This window comes from Aquarana catesbeiana, linkage group LG08, assembly GCF_042186555.1.
Source record: "Aquarana catesbeiana isolate 2022-GZ linkage group LG08, ASM4218655v1, whole genome shotgun sequence".
NCBI lineage: Eukaryota > Metazoa > Chordata > Amphibia > Anura > Ranidae > Aquarana > Aquarana catesbeiana.
In genome coordinates this window covers 294917909-294936212 of record NC_133331.1, presented here as the reverse complement: position 1 = coordinate 294936212, position 18304 = coordinate 294917909, and the positions used below count along the sequence as shown (strand labels likewise).

The 18304-nt window shown below is 47.1% G+C and overlaps 1 protein-coding gene across 1 annotated transcript in view; it reads left to right on the top strand.

The window, feature by feature from the left end:
* Positions 1-7870, top strand: part of LOC141106815 (uncharacterized) — a 46694-nt gene extending 38824 nt beyond the window's left edge. The window contains 2 exon segments of the mRNA XM_073597743.1: positions 2905-3072; positions 5951-7870. Coding sequence (XP_073453844.1) covers positions 2905-3072; positions 5951-7171 — 1389 coding nt within the window. The 3' untranslated portion in view covers positions 7172-7870.
* The last annotated feature ends 10434 nt before the right edge of the window (positions 7871-18304 follow it).

The following is an 18304-nucleotide window of genomic DNA, read 5'->3' as shown; positions in this document are numbered from 1 at the left end:
GTGAGTAGGGGAAGGGAAGGCGGAGAGGGGGACAGAAAAGAGAGGAAAGGGGGGATGGTGAGGTGAAGCGGGGAAATGGAGAGGGGGCCAGTAGAGTGAAGAGTGGGACATTGGGGTGATGCGGGCATGGGGAGGTGAAGAGGGGGCAAGTTGGTGAAGAGTGGGATGGGGGTGAAGAGGGGATTGGGAAATGAAAAGGGGGCCAGTAGAGTGAAGAGGGGAACATTGGGGTGATTCGCGAATGGGGAGGTGAAGAGGGGGGGGCAAGTTGGTGAATAGTGGGATGAGATGAAGAGGGGGGTTGGAAAATGGAAAGGGGGCCAGGAGAGTGAAGAGTGGGACATTGGGGTGATGCGGGCATGGAGAGGCAAAGGGGGGGCAAGTTGGTGAAGAGTGGGATGGGGGTAAAGAAGGGGGATTGGAAAGGGGGCCAGGAGAGTGAAGAGGGGGACATTGGGGTGATGTGGGCATGGGGAGGTGAAGAGGGGGGGGGCAAGTTGGTGAAGAGTGGGATGGGGTGAAGAGGGGGATTGGAAAATGGAAAGGGGGCCAGGAGAGTGAAGAGGGGGACATTGGGTGATGCGGGCATGGGAAGGTAAAGAGGGGGGCAAGTTGGTGAAGAGTGGGATGGGGTAAAGAAGGGGGATTGGAAAGAGGGCCAGGAGAGTGAAGAGGGGGACATTGGGGTGATGCGGGCATGGAGAGGCAAAGGGGGGGGCAAGTTGGTGAAGAGTGGGATGGGGTAAAGAGGGGGGATTGGAAAGGGGGCCAGGAGAGTGAAGAGGGGGACATTGAGGTGATGCGGGCATGGGAAGGTAAAGAGGAGAATGGGGGGTAAAAAAGAAGGAAGGATAATGGAGGAGTGAAGAATGGGGGGGTGGGGGGGAGGGAGTTAAGAGGAAGATGTGGGGGTGAAGAGGGGCAGGGCAGTGAAGAGGGGAAGGAAGGGGCGATGAAGAGGAGGAAAAGGGGAGTGAGGATGGGAACGGGGGGATAAGATGGAGATACAGAAGTGAAGTGGGGAAGAGAGGGAAGATTAAGAGGATGACAATGTACTGAATATGGCGAAGAGGGGGGAAGATGGGGATGGGGTGTCGAAGAGGTGGCAAAATGGGGATGGGGTGGCGAAGAGAGGGGAAGATGGGGGTGGGGTGGTAAAGAGGGGAAAATGGGGATAGGGTGGTGAAGAGGGGGATAAGTCGGTAAACCCGGGAACATAGAGATGAAGAGAGGAGATAGGGCAATGAAAGGCGGTAGTAGAGGGTGAAGAGTAGGGTGAGGATGGTGACATGGGGTGTAATTAGGGAATGGGGGAATTTAAGAGGATACATGGGGGTATTTGCTCCTAGGAGTGGATGGCTAGCAGTATAATTTTAGGTGCACAAGGCAGATAGGTATTTGAGAGCACTACCCCGGCTAAGTGAAGGAACATAAAAAAGGCCACCCTCACCCTTCCACCAGGACACCACACAGCACCCCCAGTCCCCCCTTCTTGCACCACACACAGGACCCCTGATGACTCTCATTCAACCCCCCACAAACACAATGCCCTCCGCTCCACTACTCCGGACACTATCACCTCTCAGGGACCGGGATACACCGTGAGAAGCCATAACTTGTATAGATCTGGAAGGGTTGGAGAAGCCAGGCACTCATCACCGGACACCCCACAGGGGGCGCATCCAGAGCGGAGCCCATTCCACACACTGTGCGCAGCGTCCTGATGGATCCTGAGAGTAGGAAAGCCTCTGCCTGAGCGTTCTCTGATACCTGCCAACTGCTGATCACTGCTTGGTCATTGGCCACTTACAGACCCATCCTGGACACTGATTGGTCCACCATTGCCTGGACACAAACACATTTCCATGTGATTCTTGGGACACTGCCCGGGACTAAGACATCATGGGACACAATTGGCATCTATAAGGATATACATAGACACACACAGCTGTGGTCACACTACAAGACGTGTCTTGGGCTGCAGTTCCTCTGAGCTCCACAAGATGGTGATATTCTCACTTCTACCATAGAGACAGGAAGTGATGTCGGGTACAGACAGGAAGTTCTGGGTAAGAGGTGAGTTGGGAGGAAGTAGAGAGGAGACATTACTGGAAGTTGTAGCAGAGGAGGTAATAAGATCTTATTTTCTATTTACACCCAGTAACCCCCCCGTCATGTCCGTCCTCTTCCTCCATAGTCACTGTGATGTCTTTTATCTCCAGCAGATGATGATATACACACATATATAGTGTGGGAACCTAGATTAACCCCTTCAGGGTCAGAACATTTCCCCACTTACAGGGCCGGAACATTCTCTTCATTTTATTAGTGGCTTTTAATGGCTTATATGACTTTTATTAGTGGGGGGGGGGGGGGGGGGGTATTTAGACATAAAGGGAATTATATTTGTCTTTCTTTGTCGGAAGATCAAAACTAGCAAAATTGACTTTACGTAGAAGGAGTTTGTGATCCATCAAGCCAAGTAAGAGGCTCCTAGATCACAAAACACCAAAATGAATGTTCCTCTGTGTGTATTCCCACTTAGGGATGGTTCTTCCCTGATAGAAACCCTCGTATTACCCCCCCCCCATACACCCCCATCCTAATATTGTACAGCCAGTACAGTCCTCATCATTCTCTCTCATCAATTATTGGTCTACAGGAAACCTGTATAGATCACATGACCAATGAGGATGGAGGAGGACCGGAGTCACATGACTGAGAAGATACTAAACCTCACCCTGGAGATCATCTACCTGCTGACCGGAGAGGTGAGGAGGATTCTGGGAGGTCACATGACATCAATCACTCTTGTCTAGTCTGGTCAGTAGACCATGTATTTATTGTAGACATTTACATGATGTCAGATGATTGATATCGGTTTATCTTTCTCCTGATCTGTAGAATTATGTTGTAGTGAAGAAGTCTAGTGGGGAGCCAATCTCAGGAGGATGGAGCAGGACCCGGAACCTCACCATGGTGCCTCCCCCTCCTTCTCCCATATCTGAGAAGAACAAGGAGCAGAAGATCCTGGAACTGACCACCATGATGGTCCATCAGCTGACAGGAGAGGTGAGCGGTGCTGGGAATTCTGGGACATTATCCAGTAACAGACAAGGGATGTGTCTGGATGGTGACTGTATCATTGTGTGTGTCAGGTTCCTATAAGGTGTCAGGATGTCACTGTCTATTTCTCCATGGAGGAGTGGGAGTATTTAGAAGGACATAAGAATCTCTACAAGGACGTCATGATGGACAATCAGCCGCCCCTCACATCACCGGGTAAGAGGAGACTTTATTGTAAAGGAGAGAGCAGTACGGAGGCTCCACCTAGATCCCCCATCATCTGATAAATACATAGAAACAATGTATTCAGTCAGTGTGTGTGTTTCCTACAGATGGATCCAGTAATAGGAACCCACCAGAGAGATGTCCCCGTCCTCTGTATTCCCGGGATTCCACACAGGAAGGTCACACCATCCCCCACCATCATCAGGTAGATGATTGTCAATTATTGGTAGTTATGATTTATACACAAGCAAGTTTGTTACAATTAATGTTTTATTATATATTCAGAGTGGAAACCTTGGGGATGATAATATTGATATTAAAGAAGAGTATAAAGAGGAGGATGAGGAGTATGGAGTGATGGAGGAGTTTTCAGAAGGACACAAGGATATGATGGAGCCACCTAATACCAGGAACCCACCAGAGAGATGTCCCCGTCCTCTGTATTCCCGGGATTCCACACAGGAAGATCACACCATCCCTCACCATCATCAGGTAGATGAGGAACAATCACTGATAGTATCATTAGGATCTGTACATTATCCGCATTGTTATCATTGATCTAATTTGTATTCTATGTTCAGAGTGGAAACCTGAGAGATCCTAAAGTTGAGGTTAAATCAGAAGAAGAAGAGAGGTATGTGAGGGATGATCAACAGTCTATGGAGGAGGATGGAATAACGGGGACATTTATAGAGGAGGACACTCCTACAGAGATCAGTACAGGTGGGTCATTAACACTAAATACATTCCTCCACCCATACTGCTCACTGATTGGTCCAGAATAGGGCGGGGACTGGGTGATATCAGCCTGTAATACCCTGGTCACTCTTAGATAATCTTCCTTCTCTGTGCTGCAGACACATGATGTTATGGCTGATCGGTTTATTTTATGGTACATACTCCTGACCCCCGCACTATATAATCTATGTTGTACATTACTGTGACAGACTCTGGGCACCCTGTTGGATATTTCCGCCAATAAGCTGCTTCCCAAGTCCTGGAACACGAGACCAGTGGATCTGGCTATAGCAACCCCATGGACCAGACAACACCAGTTTTGGAGTACACCAGAATTAGAACTGTTTATTAGAACACAAATACAGTCTTATATACACTGGAGGAAGAGGTTCCCCCCTCCTGATCATGTTACTCTGACAATACAACTGTAACCAGAAACATAAATTAACATGAGCTAATTAACTAGTCATTTAACCAGCCTAGGTGACTCAGAGATATGACCTTTCAGGGCAGCCTTGACGTCTTCTAGCTCTCTAACTACAATACACATTATCAGAAATATCAACACAGAACTCCTTCACACAATAGCTGAGTTAATTAGCACAGATAACAATGGGTGAAAGACCCTTATAGCCCAAACTAGACTTATTTACAATAAACACATTATAGCAGACGACAGACAGGCAGGTGGCTGGAGTTGATGACATCAGCATCTGACATGAGTCCCAACAGTGTGAAGCAGTCACTATTTATAATATGGCATATAGGCCCTATAAGAGGTTCCCAGAGTCTGTGTGTCTTGGGGAGACATGGACTTGAATCCAAAGTAACATTACTTCAAGGGTCCCCAGGCATACACCTCACTAAGAGTATTGTTCCCTTAAAATCCAAGGCCCATAATCAGTAGGCACAACGCTAGCATTCAGTCCTCTCCAAAAGCCTCTGTCCCGGGTGAGTCTATCACAATTACATATTCCTGACCCCTGCACTATGTACTCTATATTGTACATTACATACTCCTGATCCCTGCACTATATACTCTATGTTGTACATTACATACTCCTGATCCCTGCACTATATACTCTATGTTGTACATTACATACTCCTGACCCCTGCACTATATACTCTATGTTGTACATTACATACTCCTGACCCCTGCACTATATACTCTATGTTCTACATTACATACTCCTGATCCCTGCACTATATACTCTATGTTGTACATTACATACTCCTGACCCCTGCACTATATACTCTATGTTGTACATTACATACTCCTGACATCTGCTCTCTCCCCTCCATCCACTGCTATATATACACATAATATGTATTCTCTTTTGTTACACCCATTTCCTACCAGCTGGACATTTTATATCTGATGATGTGATTGGAGCACAGACTTTTACATGGTGATAATAATGTGATAACATCCTCCAACTTTGGAACCTTAAACAGAAAGTGATAATGAGGGAAGAGTCAATAACCCAATGATGGTGGTCTTCAGGATCAGTCCAGTCTTCATCTTGGTTGTTGTCCTCCATCCTCACTCTCTGACCTCTGGTGGGGCTCAGCCCCGCTGTTATTCATGACTAAATCATGGACTAAATAAGGAAGTGCAGGACTTCTTGTGTTGGGAAGATGGCAATGAGTGATAGAGGGGGTGGGGACACTCGTCCTATAATCCCCTCATCACTGTCACTCCTATAAAAGACAGTTCTCGTTGTTTCCTCACTCTCTGACTAAGGTCCATGAATAAAGAAATGAACTGGTAGGAGATCAGAGGACCCATTTACTAGTTACCTTGAGGGGGGAATTGTAAGATCCTCAGAGACAAAACTGCCTGATGTGGGCGGAGTCCTGGTTTAGGGGAACCAATCTGCTCATGTCTAGTAATAATCTTTGTATTTCTATTTTAGTAGATGGACGGGAGATGAGGAAAACCTCAGAGGATTGTCTCACTTTGTCTCCAGACTGTAAAGTAGAAGATGAGGACATCACACAGTATAGTCCAGGAGAAAACCCGACTACCTCAAATGTCCATCCGGCACCACACAGTGTAGATGGACCATCGTATTCCTCTTATCCTGAGGAACCTCAGACTGTGAGGGACGGTGCCGGACCATCGTATTCCTCTTATCCTGAGGAACCTCAGACTGTGAGGGACGGTGCCGGACCATCGTATTCCTCTTATCCTGAGGAACCTCAGACTGATAAGAGGTTTTCCTGTGCTGAGTGCGGGAAATGTTTTCATTTTCTTTCCAAACTTAATGTGCATAAAAGATCTCACACGGGAGAGAAGCCGTATTCCTGTTCTGAGTGCGGAAAATGTTTTTCACAGAAGTCCAATCTTTACACACATCAGAGATTGCACATTGGAGAAAAGCCATATTGCTGTCCTGAGTGCGGGAAATGTTTTGTACAAAAATCAGACCTGGTCTCGCATCAGATGTCTCACACGGGGGAGAAGCCGTATTGCTGTACTAATTGTGGAAAATGTTTTGTACAAAATTCAGATTTGGTCAGACATCAGAGGTCCCACACAGGGGAAAAGCCATATGCCTGTCTTGAGTGTGGGAAATGCTTTTCAGATAAGTCCAACCTTTGCCAACATCAGAGATTGCACACGGGGGAGAAGCCGTATTCCTGTCCTGAGTGCGGGAAATGTTTTTCACAGAAGTCCATTCTTTACAGACATCAGAAATCTCACACGGGGGAGAAGCCGTATTCCTGTCCTGAGTGCGGGAAACATTTTGTACAAAAATCAGATCTTTTCGCACATCAGAGGTCTCACACGGGGGAGAAGCCGTATTCCTGTCCTGAGTGCAGGAAATGTTTTGTACAAAAATCAGATCTTGTCAGACACCAGAGGTCCCACACAGGGGAAAAGCCGTACTCCTGTCCTGAGTGCTGGAAATGTTTTTCAGATAAATCCTATCTTTCCCAACATCAGAGGTTGCACACGGGAGAGAAGCCGTATCCCTGTGCTGAGTGCGGGAAATGTTTTTCATTGAAGTCCAATCTTTACAGCCATCAGAAATCCCACACTGGGAAGAAGCCGTACTCCTGTCCAGAGTGCGAAAAATGTTTTTCAGTGAAGTCCAATCTTTATAGGCACCAGAGATCTCACACGGGGGGAGAATGAACCTTCCTGATCTGAGTGAGGGAATTGTTCCTCACTGAAGTCCTGTCTTCCTGTACATCAGGGGTCCCACACAACCCTCGAGCTGTGTTAGTGTCTATGAACATTGCTGGACATCACAGCTCTCATGTGGGGAAGAAGCACACCCTGATATACATCTCTGATAGCATCTCCCATCACTTTGTAACCAAGGCCTGGTCTGGCAATGCCCAGAATGATACCAATCAGTCTCTGACCAATCTCACAGTTTGGATGGACTTTCTCCTTTACATCATTTCCAGGTGATCATGAATTAGGGTTTCGATATCTCTCCTGTGTTCTGCAGACAGATAAACATTTCCCGATGTACAAGCTCCATACCACGCCAAGCGCTCCCTGCCTGCTCCTTCCCGGGTGTATACGCTTTACTTCCGGATGTGCTGTGCGGGATGACGTCATTTCCCAGGTGTGCTCTGCGGGATGACGCCACTTCCTGGGTGTGTTATGCAGGATGACGTCACTTCCTAGCCTATAATAATGTAACATGTTGTGTATTGTACACAAATGAATAATGACTCCGCCTCCACATTCCAGACAAGTAATTTTTCTGACCAATCGGATTTCTAACTTTACTATTTCCTGTTTTTTTTTTTTGTTTGTTTGTTTTTCACTGCAATCTTGTTAAAATACGATTATAATAAAAAATGTGATGAATAAAAAAAATGTGTGTTGCTGCAATGACAAATTTCGGTATTCAAAAATAATCCATAGCTGACCCTTTACAGGTCATTCGTTTTTTGAGTTAACTGTGAATAATGGGCCTAGAGTGCAGTGGTCAGGGGTATATCATATACAGCCCTGTGTATAGAGTGCAGTGGTCAGGAGTATATCGTATACAGCCCAGGGTACAGAGTGCAGTGGTCAGGAGTATATCATATACAGCCCTGTGTATAGAGTGCAGTGGTCAGGAGTATATCATATACAGCCCTGTGTATAGAGTGCAGTGGTCAGGAGTATATCATATACAACCCAGGGAACAGAGTGCAGAGGTCAGAAGTATATCATATACAGCCCAGTGTGCAGTGGTCAGGAGTATATCATATACAGCCCTGTGTATACAGTGCAGTGGTCAGGAGTATATCATATACAGCCCAGTGTACAGAGTGCAGTGGTCAGGAACATGTCATATACAGTCCTGTGTATAGAGTGCGGTGGTCAGGAACATGTCATATACAGCCCAGTGTACAGAGTGCAGTGGTCAGGAGTATATCATATACAGCCCTGTGTATAGAGTGCAGTGGTCAGGAGTATATCATATACAGCCCTGTGTATAGAGTGCAGTGGTCAGGAGTATATCATATACAGCCCTGTGTATAGAGTGCAGAGGTCAGGAGTATATCATATACAGCCCTGTGTATAGAGTGCAGTGGTCAGGAGTATATCATATACAGCTCAGTGTATAGAGTGCAGTGGTCAGGAGTATATCATATACAGCTCAGTGTATAGAGTGCAGTGGTCAGGAGTATATCATATACAGCTCAGTGTATAGAGTGCAGAGGTCAGGAGTATATCATATACAGCCCATCATACAGAGTGCAGTGGTCAGGAATATATCATATACAGCCCAGGGTACAGAGTGCAGTGGTCAGGAGTATATCATATACAGCCCTGTGTATAGAGTGCAGTGGTCAGGAGTATATCATATACAGCCCTGTGTACAGAGTGTAGTGGTCAGGAGTAGAATTGGGCGAACAGTTTGGGCCGAGCAAAAGTTTGGCCCGAACATTGTATGACGAACACCCGAATTTGCGGGGAGCACGTGTGATGTTAACCTGCTGAGCGCCCCGCAATGCACTGCTTGCTGCACAGTGCTTTCTAGGGCCCTAATTAGATTAAGGCACAGGGCACTGTCAGAGCCCTGATTAGACAAAGTGATGGTGACTTTGTCCAATCATGGCTCAGTGCTCATAGTCCCACCTCACACTATAAAAGGTTCCTTCCCACAGGAAGCTTTTTCAGTGTGTTTTTGGAGCGGAGATAGAGCGGGACTGTGTTTGCTACTAGCGAGTTAGTGTGTTCTCTGAGTGTAGAGTGTCAGTATAATGTACTTTCAGTATAGTGTAGTGCCAGTATACTGTGAGTATAATATAGTGTGTCAGTTTAGTGTAGTGTCAGTATAGTGTGAGTATAATATAGTGTGTCAGTTTAGTGTAGTGTCAGTATAGTATAGTATAGTGTAGTGTCAGTTTAGTGTAGTGACAGTATAGTATAGTATAGTGTAGTGTCAGTTTAGTGTAGTGTCAGTATAGTATAGTATAGTGTAGTGTCAGTTTAGTGTAGTGTCAGTATAGTATAGTATAGTGTAGTGTCAGTTTAGTGTAGTGTCAGTATAGTATAGTATAGTGTAGTGTCAGTTTAGTGTAGTGTCAGTATAGTATAGTATAGTGTAGTGTCAGTTTAGTGTAGTGTCAGTATAGTATAGTATAGTGTAGTGTCAGTTTAGTGTAGTGTCAGTATAGTATAGTATAGTGTAGTGTCAGTTTAGTGTAGTGACAGTATAGTGTGAGTATAATATAGTGTGTCAGTTTAGTCTAGTGTCAGTATAGTGTAGTGTCAGTATAGTGTGAGTATAATATAGTGTAGTGTCAGTATAGTGTGTCAGTTTAGTGTAGTGTCAGTATAGTGTGAGTATAATATAGTGTGTCAGTATAGTGTAAGAAAAACAGAAATGGAAGGCGCGCACACCTAGTGCATTACCAGAGATAATTTAATAATAAGACATTTTTGTATAAAAGTGGGTACTCACAAAATGCAACTGACAAAAGGCCATAAACACAGTGCATGGACATGCACAGAACACAGGGTACAGCTAACGCATTTCGGGGGCGCACCCCCCTTCCTCAGAGCTAGGTTTAACGCCATATAGTTCTGTGTGCGTTACTGCCAGTTTAACGCCATATAGTTTTGTGTGTTACTGCCAATTTAACACCATTTACTTTTGTCTGCGTTACTGCCAGTCTAACTCCATATAGTTCTGTGCATGACTGTAAGTTTGGCGCATTATATTGCAGTATATTATATTGTATCCGTGGAGTGTGTCTGTGTAGTGTGAGTACTCAAATTAAAGGGCACCAAACACCCTTTTACATTGATTAAAGTGCATCTACGTACAGATTTCAACTTCTCCTTTACATTTGCTTATAAGCACCGCCCCCCCCTCCCAATAATGTCTGGGAGAACAACAAGGAGAGGCAGACATTCCCTTGGCACTGTAAGGGGGCCAGCACCATATGTGTCCACAGGCAAAGGTGGACGTGGTGGTCAGTCCTCAGGCAGGGCATCATTTCCTCTGTTTAGTGAGTTTGCCCATGCTATCCAGCCACAGCATGCGGAGGAGGTGGTGGACTGGCTTACTAAACCTTCCTCATCCTCCTCATCCTCTGTCACGCAAGTAGAGACAAGTGTGCAGTTGCCAGGGTGGATAAACCTGCCTCCTTTTCCACATCTATTCCTGCCATAGCCCCAACATCAGCCATTGAGGAGTCAGCTGAGTTATTTGACCACAGTGTCAGCCACTTAATCCTTGATGATGCCCAGTCATTACTGGATTCAGATGTTGATTCTGAGGTTGAGGATGACAGGAACATGAGCCTAGAGAGAGGGAGGAACACGTAGACAAATTTGCATTTATTTTCCCCAAGCTGCAGCATATTGCCAAGTTGTCTCCAGCGGTAATGATGAAGATAGAGGAGATGATGATGAGGTCACTGATGTGACTTGGGTGCCAGATAAAGCAGAGGAAGAAACTGAAGTTGAGGGGTCACAACCCCAAGGAGGCCGACATCAAGAAAGAGTAGAGCAGCCACCCTATTCCATCACATTCTGCGGCTGTTCTTTCCCGGCCCACTCCCCACAGCTCAGCTGTCTGGGAATTTTTCAGCACATCTGCAGCAGATCGAACTGTTGCTATCTGCAAACTGTGTCTCAGGCACAATAAATGTGGCAAAAACACCAACCATTTGGGTACCACATGCTTAACAAGGCATTTAACGTCCAACCACTCAGCCTGTTGGTAAGAGCACCTAAAAGCCACACAAAAGGGGCACAAATCTGTCCCTCCCACTTCAGTCTGCCCCTGCGATGCTGAGTCATTACCTCTCAGCAGCCTCCACTGACAGGGATGATGGTATAGCACAGGGTGTCCCAGGCTGTAGACTGTAGCTGGCAAATATCTCTGCCCCACCTGCTGCAGTGGAAAAAAAATACAGTCCCTGCCACCCACATACCCAGCGTCGGAATGCAAGCTTGTCAAAGCTGTTGGCTCTCCAACTTCTGCCTTTCAGCCTGGTGGATTCTGCTCCCTTCCGTGAATTTGCACAATGTGCTGTACCACAATGGCAGGTTCCCAGTCGCTACTACTTTTCACGTAAGGCCGTTCTATCTCTCTACCATCACGTGGAAGGGAATGTTCTGGCATCGTTGGACAAGGCAATCAGCTGTAAAATCCACCTTACTACTGACACGTGGTCCAGCAAGCATAGACAGGGACAATATATTTCGTTCACAGCACACTGGGTAACGCTGCTTGTAACTCGAAAGGATGCAGGACAGGGCTCAGTGCTGCAACTTGTTGTGGCCCCACGTCTCCATACAGCTAGTGGTAATGATGCCAGACCTGTGAGCTCTACCTCCTCCTCCTCCTCCGCCACCTCCATGCCCTCCTCTGCAGAATTGTCCTATGAACATCAGGTACCCCCTAAGCATTCAAAGGGCTATTCCCAGAGTCAGGCTAAAAGGTGCCATGCAGTGCTTCAGCTGGTGTGTTTAGGGGACAGGAACCACACCGGAGCAGAGATTCTTGCAGCTCTGCAGGGGCAGGCACAGAGGTGGTTCACACCACGCCAGCTGGAGCCAGGAATGGTGGTGTGGGATAATGGCTCAAACCTCCTGTCTGCCCTTAGACAGGGAAAGTTGACACAAGTGCCATGCCTTGGTGGTGCAGCGTTTCCTAAATATGTACCCAGGGTTGCAAGATGTGCTAAAGCAGGCCAGAAGATTATATAGCCATCTCAGGCGGTCATTCACAGCCAGTGCTCGGTTTGCTGAAATTCAGCGGGAAATCCACCTGCCTGTGAATTTTTTTTTCCGGGTCTGTCGGGTGGCATGATTGACGATGGATGGACAAAAAAAAAACTGTCTTTTGTAGTTTTTACTTTTTGACACTTTTTATGGGTATGGGTACAATGTACCCATATCCATTTACATGGGGGGGGGGTCTGAGGGCCAGATTCCGATAAACCCCCCTGCCCGCAGACCTCGACAACCAATGGTCAGGGTTGTCGGGTAGAGGACAGGGACCTCAAAGCACCCTCCCCATGTTGAGGGCATATGGCCTGGTATGGTTCAGGAGGGGGGTGCTCGCTTGCCCCCCACTTCCTGTCCTCCAGGCTGCATGTTCGGATAAATGTCTGATATGGATTTTGAGGGGCACCCCCACGCCAATTTTTTTTTACATTTTGGCGTGGAGTTCCTCTTAAAATTCATATCGGACCCGAAGGGTCTGGTATGGAATTGAGGGGAACCCACGCCGTTTTTTTCCCTTGATTTCTTTATCTATATTGCCAGGAGCCAGCAATACATTACAGCTGCAAGCAATTTTGAATTAAATTTTTAGCTTTAGAAATGTCATTTTGCTACAGCACTGTAATACACATCAGACAAATGTGCCACTTTACAGGCAGACTAAGGGGACCCCCCAGGCATGATATTTAACGGAATCTTTCATTTTTATTGTTTCACTTTAAGCATCATTAAAACCACTGCTCCTGAAAAAAGTCATTTTAAAACCTTTTTTTTGCATTAGTACATGTCCCCTGGGGCAGGACCCGGGTCCCCATGCACTTTTTATGGCAATAACTTGTATATAAGCCTTTAAAATGAGCACTTTTGATTTTTTTTATGTTCGCGTCCCATAGACTTTAATAGGGTTCGCTAGTACTTTTTGCCTGTTCGCATGTTCTGGTGCGAACCGAACCGGGGGGGTGTTTGGCCCATCCCTACTCCCTATCAACCAACCTGAGTGGGAAGCTGCCACATTTATCAGCGATAGTAATAATGCAACTTGAGGTTCAACTTGGCTGAATACCCATTTAGTGGAGACAATCGGTGATCCCCCAAACAAGCCAAATTCTGTACAAATATGTGTTCAGTCCAAACCCGGAGCTCATTCCAAGTGGTTAATTTATTGGTTTTTATATTGGTGACAAATGGGAGAAGGACCCCATATATCAGTAGTCAGTGGGAGAAGGACATTCCTACATCATGAAATCATTGTTACTGAGAGACAGAAATTGTTCATTGCTCAAGGAACCCCTAGAAACCTTCTAGGAACCCTGGCTGAGAAAGGCTGGACTAGGCAGTAATATATTTCTCTCCCCCTTGGTGGGAGTGGAGATGACCCCATCTATAAGGATATACAGTACATACACACACAGCACAAGGCCATGTTCACACTACGAGATGTTTTTCGGGCCTGCAGTTCCACTGAGCTCCACAAGGTCACTTCTACCCAGACAGGAAGTCTCTATGGAAGACAGGAAGTGATGTCAGGTACAGACAGGAAGTTCTGGGTGAGCGGTGAGTCGGGAGGAAGTAGAGAGAAGACATCGCTGGAAGTGGCACCAGAAAAGGTAATAATAAGATCTTATTTTCTATTTACACCCAGTAACCCCCCGTCATGTTCCGTCCTCTTCCTCCATAGTCACTGTGATGTCTTTTATCTCCAGCAGATGATGATACACATATATATTATTATTATTATTATACACGATTTATATAGCGTCAGCAGTTTACGCGCTGCTTTACAATGTAGAGGGGGGGGGGGCACAATTACAGTTCAATACAAAAGGGACAGGAGGGCCCGGCTCGTAGAGCTTACATTCTAAAGGGAGGGGGTGGTGGTACAAAAGGTAATAGATGCGGGGAATAATTTGATGGGGGTGGATATATAGTGTGGAAATGTAGATTAACCCCTTCAGGGTCAGAACATTTTCCTATTTCCGGTGCCGGAACATTCTCTTCATTTTGGAGATGTGTCACCTTTCCCACCAATCACCTTCTCACCTCATCAGTCTATACTAATAGATTATACAATAATACGAGATGGGGGTTTTAGCTAGAGATGGCTTTATAATACGATGGTTTGATTTTATAATCTTTATGGAGGAGGAAATAATTATTCCTGATGTCTGTGAAGGTTCAAAACAAGGGATGTGTCTGGATGGTGACTGTATCATTGTGTGTGTCAGGTTCCTATAAGGTGTCAGGATGTCACTGTCTATTTCTCCATGGAGGAGTGGAAGTATTTAGAAGGACACAAGGATCTCTACAAGGACGTCATGATGGACAATCAGCCGCCCCTCACATCACCGGGTAAGAGGAGACTTTATTGTAAAGGAGAGAGCAGTACGGAGGGTCCACCTAGATCCCCCATCATCTGATAAACACATAGAAACAATGTATTCAGTCAGTGTGTGTGTTTCCTACAGATGGATCCAGTAATGGGAACCCACCAGAGAGATGTCCCCGTCCTCTGTATTCCCGGGATTCCACACAGGAAGATCACACCATCCCTCACCATCATCAGGTAGATGAGGAACAATCACTGATAGTATCATTAGGATCTGTACATTATCTGCATTGTTACAATTGATGTCATTTTATTATATATTCAGAGTGGAAACCTGAGAGATTCTAAAGTTGAGGTTAAAGAAGAGATAAAAGAGGAGGATGATGAGGATGGGGTGATGGAGGAAGAGCACAAAGATCTGTACCAGGACACCATGATAGCATCATCCAGCTACAGAAACCCACCAGAGAGATGTCCCCGTCCTCTGTATTCCCGGGATTCCACACAGGAAGGTCACACCATCCCTCACCTTCATCAGGTAGATGATTGACAATTATTGGGAGTTATGATTTATACACAAGCATGTTTGATACAATGAATGTTTTATTGTATATTCAGAGTGGAATCCTCAGGGATTATAATGTTGTTAAGGAAGAATATAAAGAGGAGTATGAAGTGATAGAGGAGGTTTCAGAAGGACACAAGGATATGATGGAGCCACCTAATACCAGGAACCCACCAGAGAGATGTCCCCGTCCTCTGTATTCCCGGGATTCCACACTGGAAGATCACACCATCCCTCACTGTTACAAGGTTGGTGGGATAGAGCATATATAAAATAAAACTGGTGGAGATGATTTTGTATTTTATATATAAGCCTATATCTTACAGTTTATATTCTCTCTCATTTTCTTGGTTTAGAGTGGAGATCCAATCGATATAGAATTTGAGGTTAAATCAGAAGAAGAAGAGAGGTATGTGAGGGATGATCAGCAGTCTATGGAGGAGGATGGAATAACGGGGACATTTATAGAGGAGGACACTCCTACAGAGATCAGCACAGGTGGGTCATTAACACTAAATACATTCCTCCACCCATACTGCTCACTGATTGGTCCAGAGTAGGGCGGGGGCTGGGTGATATCAGCCTGTAATCCCCTGGTCACTTTCCTGAGCTGTGTTCCCCATCCTGTATTCCTGTATTTCTCTCGGATAATCTTCCTTCTCTGTGCTGCAGACACAATTTATGTATCTAGACTGGATTTATGGAGATTCTGGGGTTCAGCTGGCAGTAAAATGTTGATTTTCACCATAGGGTTTGCTTGACCTAGGCACCTGGGGTATGTACCTTGGGTCTTCTTCCTCCTCCCTGAATCTAACAAGATCTCAGACTGAAGAATTCTCCGGGGTTACTTGCTCTGTTGTCTGCTGGCTGTGCCGGGTGGAGGGATATGTCTGTATAGTCTCAGACCCAAGTCACTGAGTGCAGTCTCAGGAGATGGGAGGCAGCGGTGTGGGACCTCTGCAACTTGTCTCCAGTAAACATTTCAGATTTCATTGATTAATGAATACCAATGTCATGAGTCCTGACCCTTACACTGTAAAATTATACATTACATACTCCTGACCCCTGCACTTTATACTCTATAGTCCTGACTTCTGCTCTCTCCCCTCCACTCACTGCTATATATACACATAATATGTATTCTCTTTTGTTTCACCCATTTCCTACCAGCTGGCTTTCAGTGCCTTTCAGTGCAGCCTATCACTGCATGGGGATCACAGGGAGGAATTGGGATGAGAGCTGGCCAGATCACACAGAAAGAGGATCTCCCACTGTGACACAGTTTAGATCTGAAATGCCGGCCACTGTCAAAGAAAGTCCCGCCTCCTGGAGCAGCTCCTATGATAGACGTCACACTACTTCTATTTCCCGGCATTGGACCAGTGTGACGTCTATCAAAGGAGTCGGTCCAGGAGGCGGGACTTTGTTTGACAGCAGCGTTTCAGATCCAAGCTGTGTCACAAAAGGAGATCCCCGCTCTGTGTGAGCCGGTCGGCTTTCTTCTCCCTTCCCCACAGTCTCCTGGCCGATTGCTTCTGGCAGAAGCGGTGCAACCTTTTTACGAGGCATCAGAGGCTGCGAGTAGAATCGTCTCCCGTTCAACCACTCCTGCCGGCGGCTCGCCCTTAGCTTATTTCCACTCGCCTATTGTGAGCAGGCGCAGTGGCATTGCTAGACGGGGGCGGGGGTGCGGTCCGCACCGGGTGCCACCCACTAGAGGGGTGACACCATCCCGAGGGTAATGAAAGCCCTGGCTCCCTTTGGCAGGTTTTTTTTTCCTTCAGCCGGGACACACCTCCAGCGCCGCGGCCGTGCCTGCCATGTGTTCTCCTCCTCCTCTGTCTCTGACTCCTGCCCAAGCCTGTCTCGATGTGCAGCTGCTCTCCACCCGGGCGGCATGGCTGCACTCTGTCTGTCTCTCTCCTCTCCGCCCGGGTGTTCTGTGCACCTGAGCCGCCCGATCTGGTGCGGTAACGGGCGGGGGGTGTCGGCTTGAGATGGGGGGGATGTCCTCCGCTGCCTGAGGTGAGATGTTGTGGGGTGGGGGGGGGCGGGGCTTGCTGATGAGGTTGGTTTATGCTGCTGGTTACAGCTATATCATATGGAAGGGGGTGGTTTGTTCTGGGGGGGGTCTGTACTTATGTAGGGGGGTGGTTTGTTCTGGGGGGGCTGTACTAATGGAGGGGGGGTGGTTTGTTCTGGGGGGGTCTGTACTAATGGTGGGGGGGGTGGTTTGTTCTGGGGGGGGTCTGTACTAATGGTGGGGGGGTTTGTTCTGGGGGGTCTATACTAATGGAGGGGGGGTGGTCTGTACTAATGGAGGGGGGTGGTTTGTTCTGGGGGGGGTCTGTACTAATGGTGGGGGGGTGGTTTGTTCTGGGGGGGTCTGTACTAATGGTGGGGGGGTTTGTTCTGGGGGGTCTATACTAATGGAGGGGGGGTGGTCTGTACTAATGGAGGGGGGTGGTTTGTTCTGGGGGGGTCTACTAATGGAGGGGGGTGGTCTGTACTAATGGAGGGGGCTGGTTTGTTCTGGCGGGTCTGTACTAATGGAGGGGGGGTGGTTTGTTTTGGAGGGTTCTGTACTAATCTAGGTGGGTGGTCTGTACTAATGGAGGGGGGTGGTTTGTTCTGGGGGGTCTGTACTAATGGAGGGGGGGTGGTCTGTTTTGAGGGGTTCTGTACTAATGGAGGGGGCTGGTTTGTACTAATGGAGGAGGGGGGTGGTTTGTTCTGGGGGGGAGACGGTACTAATGGTGGGGGTGGTTTGTTCTGGGGGGGTCTGTACTAATGGAGGGGGAGGTCTATACTGTGGGAGGGGGGTCTGTACCGAGGGGGGTGGTCTATACTGATGGAGGGGGTTTATACTTCGTAGAGGGTCTGCACTGACGGGGGGGTCTTTACTTAGTGGAGGGGGGTCTGTACTGGGGGGCGACTATAGTTGGAGTGGGGGGGTGACACCATGTTTTATCGCACCGGGTGACACCGACCCAATGACGCCACTGAGCAGGCGAGTGGAAATTTTCTGATCTATGGCTTGCTTAATGAGCATGGGGTGATTAGGGTGTGTCCAGGCACTCCCAGCACACCGCAGGCACAAATCTATGGAGGAAATGTAAGATCCTCAGAGACAAAGCTGCCTGATGTGGGCGGAGTCCTGGTTTAGGGGAACCAATCTGCTCAT